The 19980-nt window shown below is 37.6% G+C and overlaps 1 protein-coding gene across 2 annotated transcripts in view; it reads left to right on the top strand.

Moving 5' to 3' along the window:
• Positions 1-18215, top strand: part of LOC149851467 (uncharacterized) — a 60273-nt gene extending 42058 nt beyond the window's left edge. For both annotated transcript variants that reach the window (XM_090000837.1, XM_090000835.1), the window contains exon 8: positions 17125-18215. In XM_090000837.1, coding sequence (XP_089856963.1) covers positions 17125-17967 — 843 coding nt within the window. In that variant the 3' untranslated portion in view covers positions 17968-18215. The remainder of the gene's footprint in view (positions 1-17124) is intronic.
• Positions 18216-19980: the final 1765 nt, after the last annotated feature.

Below are 19980 nucleotides of genomic sequence, written 5' to 3'. Positions count from 1 at the left end.
TTGGACTCCCAACAGCTCTATTTAGAGCCGTTGGGAGCCCAACACTCCCTCATTCCCTCTCTCCCTTGTATTATAAATATGGGGTGTTACCCCCTTGTAACTTACACTTTTGTAAAGCCCTCTTTTGGGACCCAACATATTGAAGTTGATATTTTTTTACGTTTGTGCATTTGTATCCGTGCCTTTGTGCACTTGTGAGAGTTCTCCTTTTATGCCTTTGTGCACACTTTGTGTTTCTAGTATTGTGTTTATACACAAAATCCTTTTTTATAGAGATTTTCGCAGTTACCCCTCCACAAGTGCGGACATTGGTTACTACTCCTTCATACATATCCTTAATTATACTAATGTACTCGAGAGAAACACCTTTCTTCATCATTGTCCACCAGAGAACGTCCCTAGGTACTCTATCGTATGCCTTCTCCAAATCAATAAAAACCATATGCAAATCTTTGTTCCTCTCTCTATTTCTCTCAATAAGTTGTCTAAGAAGATGTATAGCTTCCATAGTTGATCTTCTAGGCATAAAACCAAATTGATTCTCCGATATCATGACAACCTTTCTCAACCTAGACTCAATCACCCTCTCCCAAAGTTTTATAGTATGACTCATGAGTTTTATACTACGATAGTTTGTGCAATCTTGTATATCACCCTTATTCCTATATAGAGACACCAAAGTACTCTTCCTCCACTCATTAGGCATCTTATTTGTCTGCCAAATCTTGTTAAAAATATTTGTCAACCATTCTAAACCTTTCTCTCCCAAGCATTTCCAAGCCTTGATAGGTATACCATCTGGGCCAACTGCCCTTCTTGATTTCATTTTCTTCAAAACCTCTGCAATTTCTTTCTTTTGAATCTTGCACATGAAGTCATGATTCATCTCATGAAAAGGAATGAACAAGTCTCCAAGATCCTTAGCATCACTTCCATTAAATAGCTTATCAAAATAATCTTTCCATCTCTCCTTAATTTCCTCATCTTTGACTAAAACCCTTTGTGTTTCATCTTTGATACATCTAATCATACCCAGATCCCTCGATTTCCTATCTCTCATCTTTGCAAGCCTATAAATATCCTTCTCGCCCTCTTTGGTATCTAACTTGTCATAAACCTCCTTATATACCTTATCCCTCGCGTTTTGAACTACTTTTTTAGCTTCCTTCTTTGCTATTATATACTTCTCCAAATTCTCATTATCACGACTCTTACTTAGATTTCTATAACACTCTCTTTTAACCTTGATAGCTAATTTGACATCCTCGTTCCACCATGATGTATCCTTACCTAGCAGTGCACCGCCTTTAGACTCCCCTAATACCTCCTTAGTCACCTTTCTCATGCCACCCGTTATCTTATTCCACATTGATTCTGAATCCTCCTCGTGACACCAATCAGCTTTCTTAACTACCTGCTCTACAAACATTCTTTGTTTAGCTCATTTCAGTGCCCACCACTTAATTCTAGGATCTATCCTATGTCTATCCCTTTTGCGGCATTGTCTAATTCTATGATCTAAAATTAAAACTCTATGTTGTGTAGCTACACTTTCTCCCGGTATAACCTTACAATCTATGCAACAACTCCTATCTCTCTTTCTAAGTAGGAAAAAATCTATCTTACTCGTATTAACCCCACTTTTAAATGTTACTAGGTGAGACTGTCCTAGACCAAGTGTTTGCTAAGATCATATCATAGGACAAACCAAAATCTAAAATCCTTTCTTCACTTTCGTTTCTTTCTCCTATACCATAGCCTCCATGGATACTCTCAAATCCATCCCTACTAATGCCTACATGTCCATTAAGGTCACCGCCGATGAAAAGCTTTTCACCATAAGATATTCCTTGTACTACTCCATCTAAATCTTCTCAAAATTGATGCTTAATGGAATCATCTAAACCTACTTGAGGTGCATAAACACTAATAATATTAATAATATCCGTACCTAATACTAATTTAATAAGTAAAATCCTATCACCCTTCCTACGGACCTCAACTACATTATCTATAAACTCACGACTCATAACAATCCCTACTCCATTCCTATTTCTACTTATTCTTGTATACCAAATCTTATATCCTCGAGGTTCTATCACTTTTGCCTTCTCACCTACCCATTTGGTCTCTTGTAGACATAAAATATCAATCTTTCTCTTACACATAACATCTACTAACTCTACCAACTTACCAGTTAAAGACCCTATGTTCCAAGTGGCTAACCTAATTTTATGGTCTTGGACTAACTTCTTTACCCCCCACCCATCCAACAAAGTGAGGGAACCCTTGCCTATTTTGTTAAAATATGTATATATTGTTAAAATGTATCTCTCTTTATGTAAATATTTACATATATATATAAAGAGAGATACATATACATATATACATGATGTATATATGTATATGTATCTATCTTTATATATATATCTAAATATATATGTTTCCTTTTTTCTTGTAAAACCCGCAAGGGTATTTTAGTCATTTCTCTTCCTTTTGCGCATATTCATAATTATGAATATGTTGTAATTCTTTTTGTATTTTTACTTTTCTTCCTTTTCTTTTTTCTTTTCACTTTTTATGTCTTTATTTTTTGTTGACTCAAAGTCAACTTGGAGGGCTCAACACTAGCTGTTGAGCCTCTCCAACGGTTAGAATTCTAACCGTTGGAGGGGCTCCAACAGCTAGTGGAGCCCCTCCAAGGCTCCTTTTCCTCTTATAAATAGGGGAGTTCCCCCTTTGTAAAATGTACTTCTTGGAGCTTTTGTTCTCCATTCTTCTCAATAAAATTCTTTATATTTTGTATGCCTTTGTGCATTTGAGTTTCTTTATTGTACCTTTGTGTACATTTGTTCTTGTGCATTTGTGCACATTGGTGGTGTTGTGCTTATCGCACACTTTATCTCCTTTTTGAGATATTTTCACATGGTATCAGAGCTAGGCTTAAAGGAAAAGAAGATCGTGCTTCTTTCTCTCTTCGTTGGCCGTTCCCTCTAAAGATGAGGATGAGGGTGCTTATGCCGTCTCAAGACCGGGGAATAATGTTAAAACCTATAAACCCCCTCATTTTAACAAAAATCAAGGAGGAAGAGAAAATGGTGGGCATTATGGAAGAAGAGATTATAGTAAGATCATATGCCATTTTTGCAAAGAACCGGGTCACATTAAACCGATATGCCTTAAATGGAAGAAGATGGTGGCTATGTCTACTACTTTCCAATCAACCAAGGAGGAAGGTCCTTCTACTTCCAATCATGTTACTTTGTCTCTCAATCAAATCATGGAAGCTCTTCAACCACTCCTCAAGGGATCCGTTTCCGGAGCCGCCATGACCACCTTCTTGTTAATATATATATATATATATACTTATATATATATACATCCGTATATATATAAGTATATGTATATACATATATGTATATATATATTATTTCTCATTTAGATAAATACCCGATAGGGGTATTCTTGTAAAACCACTTATGTATTTTTCTCTTTTTTATTTTTTCTCTTTTTCCCTTTTTCCTTTTCTTTTTTTCCTTTATTTTTCCTTTTTTGAAATAACCACAAGGGGGCCCCACACTTGTAGCCGTTGGGGCCCCAACGGTCAGATTTCTGACCGTTGGGGCTCCCAACGACTACAAGGGAGCCCCCCCCTTGTGGTTCCTTTAGTGCTTCCCTCCTCTATAAATAGAGGAGGTCTTCCCCTCTTAAATGTATGGGTTTATACCCCTCTCTTTTCTCTTCTTCAATAATATCCAACTTATGACTTTAAGTCATTTCCATATTTGAGAGTTTTTGTGTGTGCACATTTGGTGTTTGTGTTCTTGGCTTTAGTGGTCACTCTTTAAGAGTGACATTTGCTCTATTGGTGCTTCCGCCTCTTTTCATTACATGGTATCAGAGCTCGGTTGGTGATTGGGCTTCTCTTTTATCATCTTGGAACGCGTGCCTCTCAAAGTTTTTTGAAGAAGAGAAGAATAGTTGGTGCCGATGGAACGTGACTCTAAAGTGGAGCTTTCTTTTAAGCTAAATGGGTCCAACTACCTCATGTGGGCCTCCGCGATGGAAAATCACCTAAGTGGTAAGAAACTTTGGGGTTTTGTTATGGGAACTACTCCCGAACCCTCTCTTGTTCTCACCAAAATGGAAAACGAGATTGAGAAGGCTTTAGATGGCGATGAGCGCATCAAAGCCATTAATGAACATCAATCCAAAATTGAGGATTGGGAAAGTAACCATGCCAAAATTTTGGCATGGTTCATGAACAATGTAGATCTTAAAAATTGTGCTAATATTGCCAAATTTAGAAGGGCCAATGAGGCTTGGTTTTTCCTTAAGGGTATGTATACCCAAAAGGATCTTGCTCGGCAATTTTTTTGTCAAGAGAAAATCCGTTCTACCAAACAAATGGACATGAGTGTCCGGGACTATTTTAGCTCTCTAACCCCCCTTTGGGATGAGCTTGCTCTTCTTGAGCCTAAGTGGGTTGCTCCTCAAGATATTGAGCTAAGAAGGGAACAAATTGAAAAGGAGCACTTTTTTCAATTCCTTCATGGTCTTCGCCCGGAATTTGAACAAGTAAGGGCATCTCTTCTCTATAGAAGCAAAGCCCTACCTATTGAAGACGCCCTTGCCGAGATATGTCAAGAAGAAACTCGGCTTGGTTTGAGCATTAAGAGTGATGATGTTTTGGCCGTTACTAGGCCCGGATCTAATGTTAAAGCATATAGACCTCCCCACTTTAACAAAAATAACTATGGACCTAGAAAGGGGATTATATGCCATTATTGTAATGAACCGGGGCACATAAGACCGGTTTGCTCAAAGCTTAAAGGAAAAGTTGCCGCCGTTGGAGAAGATTCTCCAAAGAAGGAAGATTGCACAAAAGAAGGAGATATCAAAGAAACTCTAAATCACATCTCCGAAGCTCTCCAACATCTACTCAAGGCTTCTCCTTCAACATCCGGGGCCGCCATTGCCTACTCTTCATCTCCTCCAGGTATGTGGATTCTAGATTCCGGTGCTTCTTTTCATATGACATCTCATAAAAATTCTCTTTCAAACGTTTTTTCCGAACCTATATCTTCTTGTGTTTCAACCGCCGATGGTACATCATTAAAAATTGAAAGTATTGGATCTCTTAATTTTAAAAACTTTTTTGTTCCTAAAGTAAGAATCGTTCCTAAAATAAATTTAAACCTTTTTTCCGTATCTCAAATTACCGATCATGGATGCCAAGTCTCTTTCTCACCCAAGGATTGCACCGTGCAGGATCTCCAGTCAGGGAAGCTGATTGGGCAAGGCCATAGAAGGGGTGACCTCTATTTTATGGATTTTTTGACTCTTCCATCTAAGCCATCATGTAATCTTGTAAAGGACAAAAGTATTGGAATATGGCATGAGAGACTTGGCCATCCAAATTTTGTAAAAATGTCTCTTTTTCCGTTTTTGAACAATACTTGTAAAGACAATCACATGACTTGTAAAGATTGCATTTTTGGGAAATCTAAAGCTATTCCATTTCCTCAAAGAAGTTACTTTACCACTCGGCCATTTGAACTTATTCATTCCGATGTGTGGGGACCTTCCCCTATTTTGTCTAAAGGTGGTTTTTCGTATTACGTGGTATTTATTGATGATTTTACTCGATTCACATGGATTTACTTCCTAAGTCGTAAATCCGAAGTTTTTTCCTTCTTTAAAGAATTTCATGCAATGGTCAAAAACCAATTTTTGGGAAATCTATCTATTCTTAGATCCGATTCGGGAGGCGAATATATGTCCAATGATTTTCAAACCTATTTGAAAGAAAATGGAATTCTTCACCAACGTTCTTGCCCCAACACTCCACAACAAAATGGCCTTGCGGAAAGAAAGCATAGGCACATAATAGAGACTACAAGAACGTTATTGATCTCAAGAAACATTCCAAAATCTTTCTGGGCCGAGGCGGTTCTAACCTCTGCGTATCTTATCAATAGAACTCCTTCGTCCTCCTTGAAAAATCTTTCTCCTTTTGAAAAACTTTACAACATGTCTCCCGATTATAAAAGACTAAGAATTTTTGGATGCAAATGCTTTGTTTTAACCCACAAGAATGATAAACTCTCCCCTAGGGCTATTGAATGCATTTTTTTGGGATATGGCGAAAAACAAAAAGGATATCGATGTTTTGACATACTTAAAAACAAGCTTTATATTTCTAAAGATGTCACATTCCTTGAAGAGGAAAGTGTTTTTTCGCCCCAACCAAATGAAAATATCGATTATTCATTCTTATTTTACTTATTGCCTAAAGATGATCATATTGATCCTAATGAATTCCTTGGTGAAGATCTTGTTGAACATCCAAGCGATGATCAAAACTTAGAAGAAAATGGTTCAAGACAAATACAAGTCTACTCTAGAAGGAATGAAAGGAATCCTCCTTGTGCCCTTGAAAGATTTTCCCAAAATGAGTCCATCGAAGAGACTTCTCAAAGAAGGTCAAATCGAATTTCTAAAATACCAAATAGGTTTGTTTCTTATGATTCTTTTTCGCCTAATTTTCAAGCATGTCTTCTTGCTCTTCACTCTTTTCATGAACCATCTCATTACAATGATGCTAAGCAATATGCTTATTGGAATGATGCTATGCAACTTGAACTTAATGCCCTCAAAAAGGCACAAACTTGGGAAATCATTGATCCTCCCAATGGCAAGAAACCTATTGGATGTAGATGGGTTTTTAAAGTGAAAACTAAGAGTGATGGTTCATTGGAAAGATATAAGGCTAGGTTGGTAGCCAAAGGATATGCCCAAGAGTATGGGGTAGATTATGATGAAACCTTTGCCCCCGTTGCTCGAATGACTAGTGTTCGAGCTCTTATTGCTATAGCCGCAGTTAAAAAATGGCCAATTTTTCAACTTGATGTTAAAAATGCCTTTTTGAATGGTAATTTAAATGAAGAAGTGTATATGGAACCACCTCCAGGTATGGATTTAAATGGAAAAATTTTGAAATTAAAAAAGGCTTTATATGGTCTTAAGCAAGCACCTAAAGCTTGGTATGATAGGTTTAGTAACGTATTAATAAATTTTGGCTTTTCTTCTTGTTATACTGACACTGCTCTTTTTGTGAAAAGAACAGGTGACTCCATTATTATGCTTCTGTTGTATGTTGATGATATGATCATCACTGGGAATGACAAAAAGGGAGTAAATGATGTTAAGTCTATGCTAAAAGATACCTTTGATATGTCTGACCTTCGTTATTTACGATATTTCTTAGGTATTGAAGTGGCTTATTCCGAACGTGGATACATCTTATCTCAGATGAAGTTAGCTGCTGAAATTTGTACCAAATCAGGAATATCTGACGAAAAGAAAGTTGAGACTCCAGAAGTTATCAATGCAAAACTTAGACTTGAAGATGGTGTTCTTCTTGAAGATCCAACTCCCTACCGTCAATTAATTGGATCCCTCACTTATCTATCCATCACCCGTCCTAACATAGCTCATGCGGTTCATGCAGCAAGCCAGTTTCAGCACGCACCTACCACAGTTCATATGGCGGCCGTAATGAGAATTGTGCGATATATAAAAAATACCATCTCAAAGGGACTCTTCTTATCCTCTTCCTCATCTCTTGAATTGACTGCTTTTACTGATGCTGACTGGGGAGGCAATCCCAATGATCGTATCTCAATTACGGGTCTTTGTATTTTTTTAGGAGAATCTCTCATCTCGTGGAGATGTAAGAAGCAGCATAAAGTCTCCTTATCATCTACTGAAGCTGAGTATCGGGCTATGGCGATGACAACTATGGAAATCGTATGGCTCAGAAGTCTCCTTGCCGACATGGGCGTTCTCATTTCCACTCCTACCAAGCTCTGCTGTGACAACAAAAGTGCGATATACATTGCCAGCAATCACACCTTTCATGAACGGACAAAGCATATCGAGATGGATTGCCATTATGTTCGAGACGAATATCTCAGAGGGACTATTTCGTTACCATATGTTACTTCAGAATATCAGCTGGCTGACTTCTTCACCAAAGCGCTTCCAACTCCACGATTTATGTTCCTCCTTAGCAAACTTTCGGTCTTCTCCCCGTAAAGTTTGAGGGGGCGTGTTAAAATATATATATATATATATATACTTATATATATATATACATCCGTATATATATAAGTATATGTATATACATATATGTATATATATATTATTTCTCATTTAGATAAATACCCGATAGGGGTATTCTTGTAAAACCACTTATGTATTTTTCTCTTTTTTATTTTTTCTCTTTTTCCTTTTATTTTTTCCTTTATTTTTCCTTTTTTGAAATGACCACAAGGGGGCCCCACACTTGTAGTCGTTGGGGCCCCAACGGTCAGATTTCTGACCGTTGGGGCTCCCAACGACTACAAGGGAGCCCCCCCCTTGTGGTTCCTTTAGTGCTTCCCTCCTCTATAAATAGAGGAGGTCTTCCCCTCTTAAATGTATGGGTTTATACCCCTCTCTCTTCTCTTCTTCAATAATATCCAACTTATGACTTTAAGTCATTTCCATATTTGAGAGTTTTTGTGTGTGCACATTTGGTGTTTGTGTTCTTGGCTTTAGTGGTCACTCTTTAAGAGTGACATTTGCTCTATTGGTGCTTCCGCCTCTTTTCATTACACTTCTCTCCTCCCGGTAAGACTCTTTGGCTCTTAGACTCGGGTGCATCCTTTCATATGACTCCAAATGTTTTTTCACTTTCTAAATAATCAAAAAATTTGTCACCCTCTTTTGTCTCCACCGCGGATGGGGCTTCTCTTGAAATAAAAGGAATTGGTGATTTTGAAAGACAAGGTTTTTTTATTCCAAAAGTTAGATTTATACCAAAACTAAATTTAAATTTGCTTTCCGTCTCTCGACTATCGGATCATGGGTGTGATATCAAATTCTCATCAAATAAATGTTGGATACAGGATCGCTGGTCCGGAAAGTTGATTGGGGAAGGCTCTAGAAAGGGAGATCTTTATTTCATGGAATTTCTTCAAATTCCAAAAACCTTTTTTGTAATATTGCCCAACATAAAGATATAAATGTTTGGCATAAACGCCTTGGGCATCCAAATATTGTCAAGCTTTCGTATTTACATTTTGCTAAAACCTTATGTAAAGACAATTTCAATTGTAATGATTGTATTCTTGGTAAAATGAGAAGCTTATCTTTTGGACAAAGAACTATGTTTTCAACTAAGTCTTTCGAAATTGTGCATTCGGATGTTTGGGGACCGGCACCCGTTGTGTCTAAGGGAGGTTTTTCGTATTATGTTATTTATGTGGATGATTTCTCAAGGTATAGTTGGATATACTTCCTCAAACATAAACATGAGGTTTTCTCTACTTTTAAGGTTTTTCACATGTTAATACAAAATCAATTCAATAGTAAATTACAAATTCTTAGAACCGATTCCGGGGGAGAATATCTCTTAAATGATTTCAAAAGTTATATTGAAAATAATGGGATTGTTCATCAAAGGTCTTGTCCCAAAACTCCTCAACAAAATGGATTTTGTAAAAGACAAAAGTATTGGAATTTGGCATGAGAGACTTGGCCATCCAAATTTTGTAAAAATGTCTCTTTTTCCGTTTTTGAACAATACTTGTAAAGGCAATCACATGACTTGTAAAGATTGCATTTTTGGGAAATCTAAAGCTACTCCATTTCCTCAAAGAAGTTACTTTACTACTCGGCCATTTGAACTTGTTCATTTTGATGTGTGGGGACCTTCCCCTATTTTGTCTAAAGGAGGATTTTCGTATTATGTGGTCTTTATTGATGACTTCACTCAATTTACGTGGATTTACTTCCTAAGTCGCAAATCCGAAGTTTTCTCCTTCTTTAAAGAATTTCATGCAATGGTTAAAAATCAATTTTTGGGAAATCTATCTATTCTTAGGTCCGATTCGGGAGGCGAATATATGTCCAATGATTTTCAAAGCTATTTAAAAGAAAATGGAATTTGTCACCAACGCTCTTGTCCTAACACTCCGCAACAAAATGGTCTTGCGGAAAGAAAGCATAGACACATAATAGAAACTACAAGAACGTTATTAATTTCAAAAAATATTCCAAAATCCTTTTGGGCCGAAGCGGTTTTAACCTCAACATATCTTATCAATAGAACTCCTTCATCCTCTTTGAAAAATCTTTCTCCATTTGAAAAACTTTACAATATGTCTCCCGATTATAAAAGACTAAGAATTTTTGGATGTAAATGTTTTGTTCTAACTCACAAAAGTGATAAACTTTCTCCTTGGGCTATTGAATGTATCTTTTTGGGATATGGCGAAAAACAAAAAGGTTATCGGTGTTTTGACATACTTAAGAACAAACTTTATATCTCAAAAGATGTCACATTCCTTGAAGAGGAAAATGGTTTTTCGCACCAACCAAATGAAAATATTGATTATTCCTTTCTATTTGACTTGTTGCCTCAAGAAAACATCATAGATGATCATATTGATCCTAGTGAATCCCTTAGCGAAGATCATTTTGAACATCCAAGTGATGATCAAAACTTAGAAGAAAATGTTTCAAGACAAATACAAGTCTACTCTAGAAAGAATGAAAGAAATCCCCCTTGTGCCCTTGAAAATTTTTCCCAAAGAGAGTCAATCGAAGAGACCTCTCAAAGAAGATCAAATCGGATTCCCAAAATACTAAATAGATTTGTTTCTTATGATTCTTTTTCTCCTAACTTTCGAGCATGCCTACTTGCTCTTCACTCCTTTCATGAACCATCTCATTACAATGATGCTAAGCAATATGCTCATTGGAATGAAGCTATGGAACTAGAACTTAATGCTCTTAAAAAGGCACAAACTTGGGAAATCATTGATCCTCCCAATGGCAAGAAACCCATTGGATGTAGGTGGGTTTTTAAAGTAAAAACTAAGAGTGATGGTTCATTGGAAAGATATAAGGCTAGGTTGGTAGCCAAGGGATATGCCCAAGAGTATGGGGTAGATTATGATGAAACTTTTGCCCCAGTTGCTCGAATGACTAGTGTTCGAGCTCTTATTGCTATTGCCTCAGTTAAAAAATGGCCAATCTTTCAACTTGATGTCAAAAATGCCTTTTTGAATGGTAATTTAAATGAAGAAGTTTATATGGAACCGCCTCCAGGTATGAATTTAAATGGAAAATTTTTGAAATTAAAAAAGGCTTTATATGGACTTAAGCAAACTCCTAAAGCTTGGTATGATAGGTTTAGTAATGTATTAATCAATTTAGGATTTTTTTCTTGCTATACTGACACTGTTCTTTTTGTTAAAAGGACAGGTGACTCCATTATTATGCTTCTACTGTATGTTGATGATATGATCATCACTGGGAATGACAAAAAGGGAGTAAATGATGTAAAGTCTATGTTAAAAGAAACTTTTGATATGTCTGACCTTGGTTATTTGAGATATTTTTTAGGGATTGAAGTGGCTTATTCCCCGCGAGGATATATCCTATCTCAAATGAAATTAGCTGCAGAAATTTGTATCAATTCAGGAATATCTGATGAAAAGAAAGTTGAGACTCTCGAAGTTATTAATGCAAAACTGAGACTTGGAGATGGTGTTCTTCTTGAGGATCCAACCTCCTACCGCCAATTAATCGGATTTCTCACCTATCTATCCATCACACGTCCAGACATAGCTCATGCAGTTCATGCAGCAAGCCAGTTTCAGCATGCACCTACTTCGGTTCATATGGCAGCCATAATGAGAATTGTGCGATATATCAAAAATACTATATCCAAGGGACTCTTCTTATCCTCTTCCTTATCTCTTGACTTAACTGCTTTTACTGATGCTGACTGGGGAGGAAATCCCAATGATCGTATCTCAATAACGGGTCTTTGTATTTTTTTAGGCGAATCCCTCATTTCGTGGAGATGCAAGAAGCAACAGAAGGTTTCACTACCATCCACTGAAGCTGAATATCGGGCCATGACAATGACAACTATGGAAATCGTATGGCTCAAAAGTCTCCTTAGTGACATGGGCGTCCACATTTCCACTCCCACCAAGCTCTACTGTGATAACAAAAGTGCGATATACATTGCTAGCAATCACACCTTTCATGAGCGGACCAAGCACATCGAAATGGATTGCCATTATGTTCGAGACGAATACCTTAGAGGGACTATCTCACTACCATATGTTACTTCAGAACATCAACTAGCTGACTTCTTCACCAAGGCGCTCCCAACTCCACGATTTATGTTTCTCCTTAGCAAACTTTCGGTCTTCTCCCCATAAAGTTTGAGGGGGCGTGTATAAATATGTATATATATACATATACTTATATATATATATACATCCGTATATATATAAGTATATATATACATATATGTATATATATATATATATATATTGTTTCTCTTTTAGTGAAATACCCGATAGGGGTATTCTTGTAAATCTGCCAAAGTACTTTTTGTTTTTTACTTTTTTTCTTTTTTCTTTTTCCTCTTTACTTTTTCCTTTTTTATTTTTGTCTTTTTGTAAGACCACAAGGGGCCCCACAACGTCTACAAGGGAGCCCCCTTGTGGTCCCTTCTTAGAGCCTCCCTCCTCTATAAATAGAGGAGGTTTTCTCCTCTTATAAGCATGAGTTTTGAACCCTTCTCTTCCTTTCTTCAATAATATCCAACTTATGACTTTAAGTCATTTTCTATCTTTGAGAGTTTTGTGTGTGCACATTTGGTGTTTGTGTTCTTGGCTCTAGAGGTCACTCTTAAAGAGTGCCTTTTGCTCTATTTGTGCTTCTGCCTCTTTTCATTACATATTTGACACCACACCCAGGCGCTCGTGTAACGCGTCGCTTCCAGTTGACGACCTAGCAACCCTTGCCCATTTATCACTGCCTCCGGGCCTATAGAGTACAGTGCGTCGCTCAGTAAGGAACGCCCCAACGAAATTCTCATATTGGTTCATATTCATAGGGTATGACTAAGTTTTTATGTTGGCTGTCACTAGCCTACCGCAACCCTCCTCTTTTATCAGGGCTTGGGACCGACAGTGTATAACTATACAAGATACTCATATTGGTCCATTACTTTCAAATAGGTTTTCAAATTATTAGACATAAATTCTCCCCCATAGTCGGACCCGTAGATAGAAATTTGTGTTTCAAATTTGGTTTTTGATAAAGTTATAGAATTTTTTAAAATTCTCAAAAACATTATTTTTTACCTAAGAAAGTATATCCAAGAGTATCTTGTATAGTCATAAACAAATATTACATAATATGATAAACCACCTTTAGATAAAATAGGAGAAGGTCTTCGTACATCCGAGTGCACTAATTCAAATGGTTTAGAAAAAAATGTCCTTGTTTAAAAGGAAAGAGCCTTTGTTTTGCCAACAATATAATCCTCACAAGAAAAATTTTCATTACTCTTTGATGTCATAAAATTAAATTGCTTTTTGAAAGAGGAAGACGATCCATATAGTAAAGGTCTCATTCTCTATGTCATTCCTTAATCTGCTTTCCGAACTGCTGATACTAGACAACACTTTTTGGATAAGAAGGAGACACTACACCCATGGTTAGTAATTTGTGAAACAAAAAATTGATTTAAATTTAGTTTTGGGTAACTTTTGGAATAGAGAATTTTGAAGTATTTTCAAAATTTATAATGCTTTTAATGCTAAGAGAGGATCCATCAGCAGTAAAAATATTTTTTTATGTTGAATTAGTGTAACACTCGGAAAGTAAAGAGGAATGTGGAGTCATACGAAATGAGGCTCCAGAATCCAAAAGTCATTAAACCTTACCGGGAGGTGATGCGTAGAGACCGTGGCACCATAAAGAGAGGAGTTTTTTATTAGTTGATGAAGGACCTTCATGATTTGAGAGAACATGGTTCCAATAGATTTTGAATCTTTATTGGTTTCACTTCTTTCTTCGGGAGATGCTTCCATGGATGTCACTTTTTTGTCTTCTCTTCCTTTGAACTTGGGGCAAAATGGTCTAATATGACCTGGTTCTCTACAATTATGACAAATCAATATAGTTCTTTTTTTGTTATGATCGTATGTAGGTTTTCCTTGGTAAGACTTTGAAAAGTGGTGGTTTATGAACATTTGTATTAGCACCCGGTCTTAAGACGGCCACACATTATCCTTTGTCTCCTTAGATTCAGACAAAGATTTTAGTTTTGTCTCCTTCATACGTACTTGAGCCAAGACTTCATGAGGAAAGAGGTTTTTCTCTATGAATAATATTAACCTAAACTTGTTCAAATTCAGGTTTAAGTCCTCTAAAAAAAAGAACAATTGTTCCTCGTGCTTGTATTTCTTCTATTCTTAAGCACCATTTGGAGTCTCCCATATAGGCTCAAGTTTAGCCAATTTATCCCAAAGTCTCTTGAGGGTACTATAGTATTCTTTCACGGTATTATCACCTTGTTTTCCATTATGTACCTTATCTTTGAGATCCTATTTGTGTGACACATCTTTTTAGGTATATGTTTGTCTAACATATTCCCAAGCCTCATCGACTCCTTCAAATTTAAGAATATCAGAGCATAGCTCCTCATGCATACTACCCATAAAGAAGGAAAGAACCTTGGCATGGCCTATTTCCCACTCTTTATAGTTTTTTTGTAATTAAGCATAGCCTTTTTTTTCAATCCCTTTAAGGTTTTCTTCTTTAGATCCATCATCGGTTCCAATAACCAATTTTCTGAGATTGATTATGGTTCCAATGCGGATCCATCAACAAAATGCCATAAATCTTTACCTATGAGGATTCTTGTCACTGCTGCAGCCCAAATGTTGTAGTTTTTTCCATCAAATTTGATGGCAACAACCGTTACAATTTCTTTATCAGTCGTAGTGGAGGAAATAATACATATAAGAATGAGAAGAAAGAAAAAGAGAGTAAAGCAAGGAAAAAGTGTTGAAGAAGTTTTGATGGTGCGCTTCTCGAGGCAATGGGCCAACAGACCAATACTCCACTAATTCGAAAAATCTCCTCTTCAAGCTTTTTCCCAAGAGCACCAAAGGCTCTGATACCATGTAATGAAACAAGTGCGCAAGTACAATGCCACAAAGTGGCTACAAAGGTGCACTCTCACAAGTACAAAAGCCTCTAATGGGCTAAATACAAAGAGCCACTAAGGGTCGGCTTTTATTTAAGTATGCTTGGCAACAAGTATAACAAATACAAGAGAGGGTGTGTGTTTAAATAGGCACTCCCATGCTCAAAGGGCTGGCCCAACTAGCTCCTTGGGTGGTCTGATAGCTAGTTGGACCAGCTTCAAACACCTATTGCATCAGTCAAAGGTACAAAAAAAAAATAAGAAACTAAAGTCGGCAGTCCCTAGTCAGTTTACATACACAGTGAACTATATATATATATATATATATAAAACACAAATGTCATATACACAATACATTTTAACAATATGTTCTAACTTGTACTGTTTATTCAAATATGTCATAGGTCATGTGCATTTACATGTGTACATGTTGCATTGCTTGTATAACTTATTACAGGTTTATATATAGATTCTCTCTTTCTCACATTTCTTTCTCTCTCGCACTCTATTCTTATTTGTAATCATGGATGATAATTATTCCTGTCATGCCCATCACACTTAATGATACTAACTATGTAATATGGTCTTCAATTATGAAGCACCACCTTTTGGGAAATGGATTGTAGGAGTTAGTAGATAGATCCGATCCGAAGCCTAAACTAACTCTCACCAAAGTGGAGAACGGAAGCTCTTATGGATGGAGAAAGAACCAAAGTTATATCCAATTATGAAAAAAAATAAAAAAATGGAAAATGAGATGCAAAAACTATATCTTGACTTATCAATAGCGTAGACATCAAGAAATGTTCTAGCCTTATGAAATGTGAATATACTAATGATGCATGGGACTATATCAAAAAAATGTATTCTCTTAAAGATATTGCACATGTACTCAATCTTCAAGACTAGTCTCGTACCATGACTTAAGGGAAAATGAGTATTAGACTATTAGGGAATATTACAATGCTCTTTCCGAACTTTGGGAAGAATTATTTCTTCTTGAACGAAAGTGGCGTGCTCTTTGGACATGGAGCTCCGGCCATAACAAATTGACATGGAGCATTTTTATTAATTCATAAATGGATTAAGACCCAATTTTGATATATATATATATATATATATATATATATAATATTTTCATTTTTGTCTTATTATTTTAGTCAACCATGGCTGACTAGACTAATCATTAGAGCTAGTCTAACGGCTAGAAAGGTTGTCTCTTCCCTCTCTTTACTCTCATTCTCTCTCCCTGTCTTGTATATAATTAGGGGTGTTCTCCTTATTTGAAGTATGCTTCTTGCATACTTGGATATTAATAAAATATTAATTTGTTATATTGTAAGAGCCTTCTTTGCTTGTGCCCTTTGTGGGTTTTGTAAGTGTGTCCTTTGTAACTCTCTTCTGTGCTTGTCCATTTTATATCTATTGGTGGACATTCTTGTTCATAGTTTAAGACTCATTTCCTTGCAGTTATTACTTGCATGATTCTTTTGCTTTTGCAGTGTTTGGACATCTTACATTGCTTATCTATGAGTTCTTTGGCAGGCAATATAATGATGCAATGAGCTTTGATGTTTCTAAGCTTTGCGCAGAGTGCTGTATATGCAAATTAACATCACGTGTGGACAAACAGATTGTGTACTTGGCTAGTGATGCTTGATGCATACATTCAATATGGAAAAAGAATTGCAATTAGATTGAAACTTAGGATAAAGACCTTCAATAAAATATGAAAACTGACTTGACAAAATTATAATCATGCATTTTGATTAACTCCTAAATCAATTCGAGGAACCATTTCAGGTACTTTGTGGAATAGCCCAAGTATGTGAACAGATTTTGGTTTCCTGAGTATAGGGAATGGTCACGCTACAAGAATTTTGTCTTACAATGGTTGGTCATTTATTCGTGCCTGATCACAGAAAACTAGTGGTTGCACATACATCGCACAAATATCAAACAGTTGTCTTAGGGTGTGTTTATGTGAGGCCATGAATGAGAATCCTTGATTCTATTTCATCATGTTAATCCTCCTAGAATTTGTTTTCCAGGCAGCTCAGTGTCGATTTGAACAAGCAAACAACATCTACCAGCAGCTCGTAAACAGCAACAGTGGACAGTTGCCATCAGAACAGAAGCTCAAGCAAGTGCCTGCTTTCTCTGGTACAACTCCAGTTATGGAGTCGGAGGCGATCTGTGGAGACAGAGAACATGCTGCCCCTGCAATGTTAATGCAAGCAGGACCTTGCACAGAGGGCACTGTTCAGGTCGATGATGATAATCGAAAAACAGCAGCAGCAGTTGCTGCTAGACTCGCATCATCAACATCCTCGGCTCAGATGCTCACATATGTTCTTTCTTCTTTAGCATCAGAGGGAGTAATCAGTAATCCAGTGGCTGAAGGCTCCACAGACTTCCCATCCGAAAAAAAGCCAAAGCTTGAGAATGGCTTATCCCCATCTTATGTTCCCCCTCTGCCAACACAACCACCTCCGCCGCCATTCCCGCATCCTGATTCTTTGCAACACAAGGTACCAATCATGCCCCAAGTAGCACTCTTGCAGCCGACGCATCCACCGTCATCTCCTGCATCTCTTGCTGGTTCTACCATGCTTACTGCACCTCCACTGCCTCCTACACCACCTCCGCTTCCACCACCTCTGCCACCAACCCAATTTGTACAACCGACCGGAACCATGACGGGATTATCCTACAACTTCAGTAACACACCCATGCAACCTCCTGTACCTGGATATGCTATGGTGCCTGCCCCAGTCTCAGGAATGGCCTCCTACGCTGCTCCCCAAAATCCTTACCAAAACTATCATCCATCTGAAGGTGGCTTCTATAACCAGCCACCTCTGCCAGCAGGCCCGCCTATTTCTCGGCAGTAGAATAAAATGTGGCACCATTTGACGGCTTGATTTACTAAAGTGGAATAGTGGGCAGAGGTCGCTTCTATCCTTTGGTGTTGAATATTGTGCTTCAACATTATACTTTGATCTTAAACTAACTGATCTGTTACAGCCATGTGTATTGTATTATCAGGTTATGAGCTCCATGCTATGTATGTAGAAGTTGTAGAAGTTGAATTGATTTCTTGGGAGTTCTATACAATTTTTTGCTTTTGAATTTTGGGTTAGTATTATGTGTATAGAGCCTTGGTTGATGGTTAGATGGTCTATCTTTGACATGGAACGGTGGGTAGCATTAGTAATCGAGTCAACACACAGTGGTTATGTTTGTTTCATGTTTTTAGCCAACAAGAGAAAAACCACCACCTTTTTTTTTCTTTTGTGACTAGGCCAAGGTAAGAACCCCTTATCACCAACCGTACATTGGTAGATTTCTGGTTGGTAAAACCCTTGAGTTCCCCTTGCTCACTGTTGAGATACTCAGTTAAGACCTTGCAAGAAGGGACACTTCCATGGATTTCTAACTTGTAACATTCTGTCAACTTGGTGACATTCACAAGTTATTCTAGATGAGGGGAGCCCTTCTCTCTCCTTTTTTTAATACTTGGACACTGCGTCTGAGATTGAAGACTTGGTTGTGTTGGCTCAGCCAAATATACCTGTGATCATGGGTGTAAAACTCCGAGGTATGACTCTTGCTCTCAGAAACCAGGGGCCAGGCCCCATCTAACAGCCAAAGCCCGACCCCACTATGCCAATGGCTAGATGGGGGGAGCCCTTGTTGGCACCTCCCTCAATATGTTGGATGCTACCTGAGAAGCATTGGTGGGATGGCTGATAGCCTAATTGACAATATAATATCCCAACGACCTAAACGACCCTATTCTTCTGGATAAATTTTTCTCATCTGCACCCACTTACCCAGAAATGTGGGATAAGCATGAATATTTCTATTGAGGATCAGAGTGTATTATTCCAGCCTATCCCACTTTTAAGGAAAAAAGTTGCATCTGAAAAGCCTTTGTAGAATGATAGTGATAGAATCTTGAACCAGTTGTTTTTCTGTACCTTTTTTTTTATAATCAGAGGGAATAAACTCCCCCCTCCCCCACCCTGCCTGCCCCCCACTCCCCCACATCACTGACCGCACATTGGCTGGCCTCCGGTTGATAGAACCCTTGAGGTACCCTGCCCATCGGAGAGTTAGACCTTGCCAGCAAGGGACGCACACATGGGTTTCGAACTTCTGACATCCCGTCAACTTGGTGACATTCACAAGCCTCCCCTACCAGATGATCGTAGCCCTTGTGGGAAGTTTTTCTGTGGTTTCTGATTGTTGATATGTAGGACTTTTCTTTGGGGGATAATTAAAAGCATAGAAGTACGCCATTCCATGCTTCATCAGAGTTTTGTGTTTTCTACTAAAATTTCCAGTTTTTTTCCTAACCAAGAAAATTTCTCTACCTATTTTAAACAATATAAAAAGAAGAAAATAAATTGAATTTCATGGTATTAAAGTGGTGTTTCATTAAATTCAGTTTGAGCTTGGTTTCCAACTGATCACTGTCGCTCGAAAAAAAGAAGCTCCCCACCTTTGAGAATATCTTCGAGTAGAAGAAGAAAAAACACAAAATGATCAGAGCCAAGAAACGCGTGGAAATGTGATGCATTGATTAGGACGAATCAAGGGCCATCATTTTGTTCCAGTCATTGTTTCCTAGTCCACCATAAAGGAGAAGAAAAAGGAGGGTGCAAAGAAATAGTTCATACAAGGCAGCATGCCTTGATTTGTGGCCACTTCTAAGGGTGCAAGGGATGGCCTCTTCTAGAAAAAAGAAAATGCCAACTTTTTGTCTTCCCATTACATGATTACCACTCTCTCTCTCTCTCTCTCTCTCTCTCTCTCTCTCTCTCTCTATATATATATATATATATATATATATATATACTTGTGTGTGAAATTGGTCGCTTCAAGTTTTCATGTGTTCTCAT

Source organism: Nuphar pumila, chromosome 1 (assembly GCF_984573655.1).
Source record: "Nuphar pumila chromosome 1, dmNupPumi1.hap1.1, whole genome shotgun sequence".
Lineage (NCBI taxonomy): Eukaryota > Viridiplantae > Streptophyta > Magnoliopsida > Nymphaeales > Nymphaeaceae > Nuphar > Nuphar pumila.
Note: the sequence above shows the minus strand (reverse complement) of the source record. Positions and strands in the feature narration are given on the sequence as shown.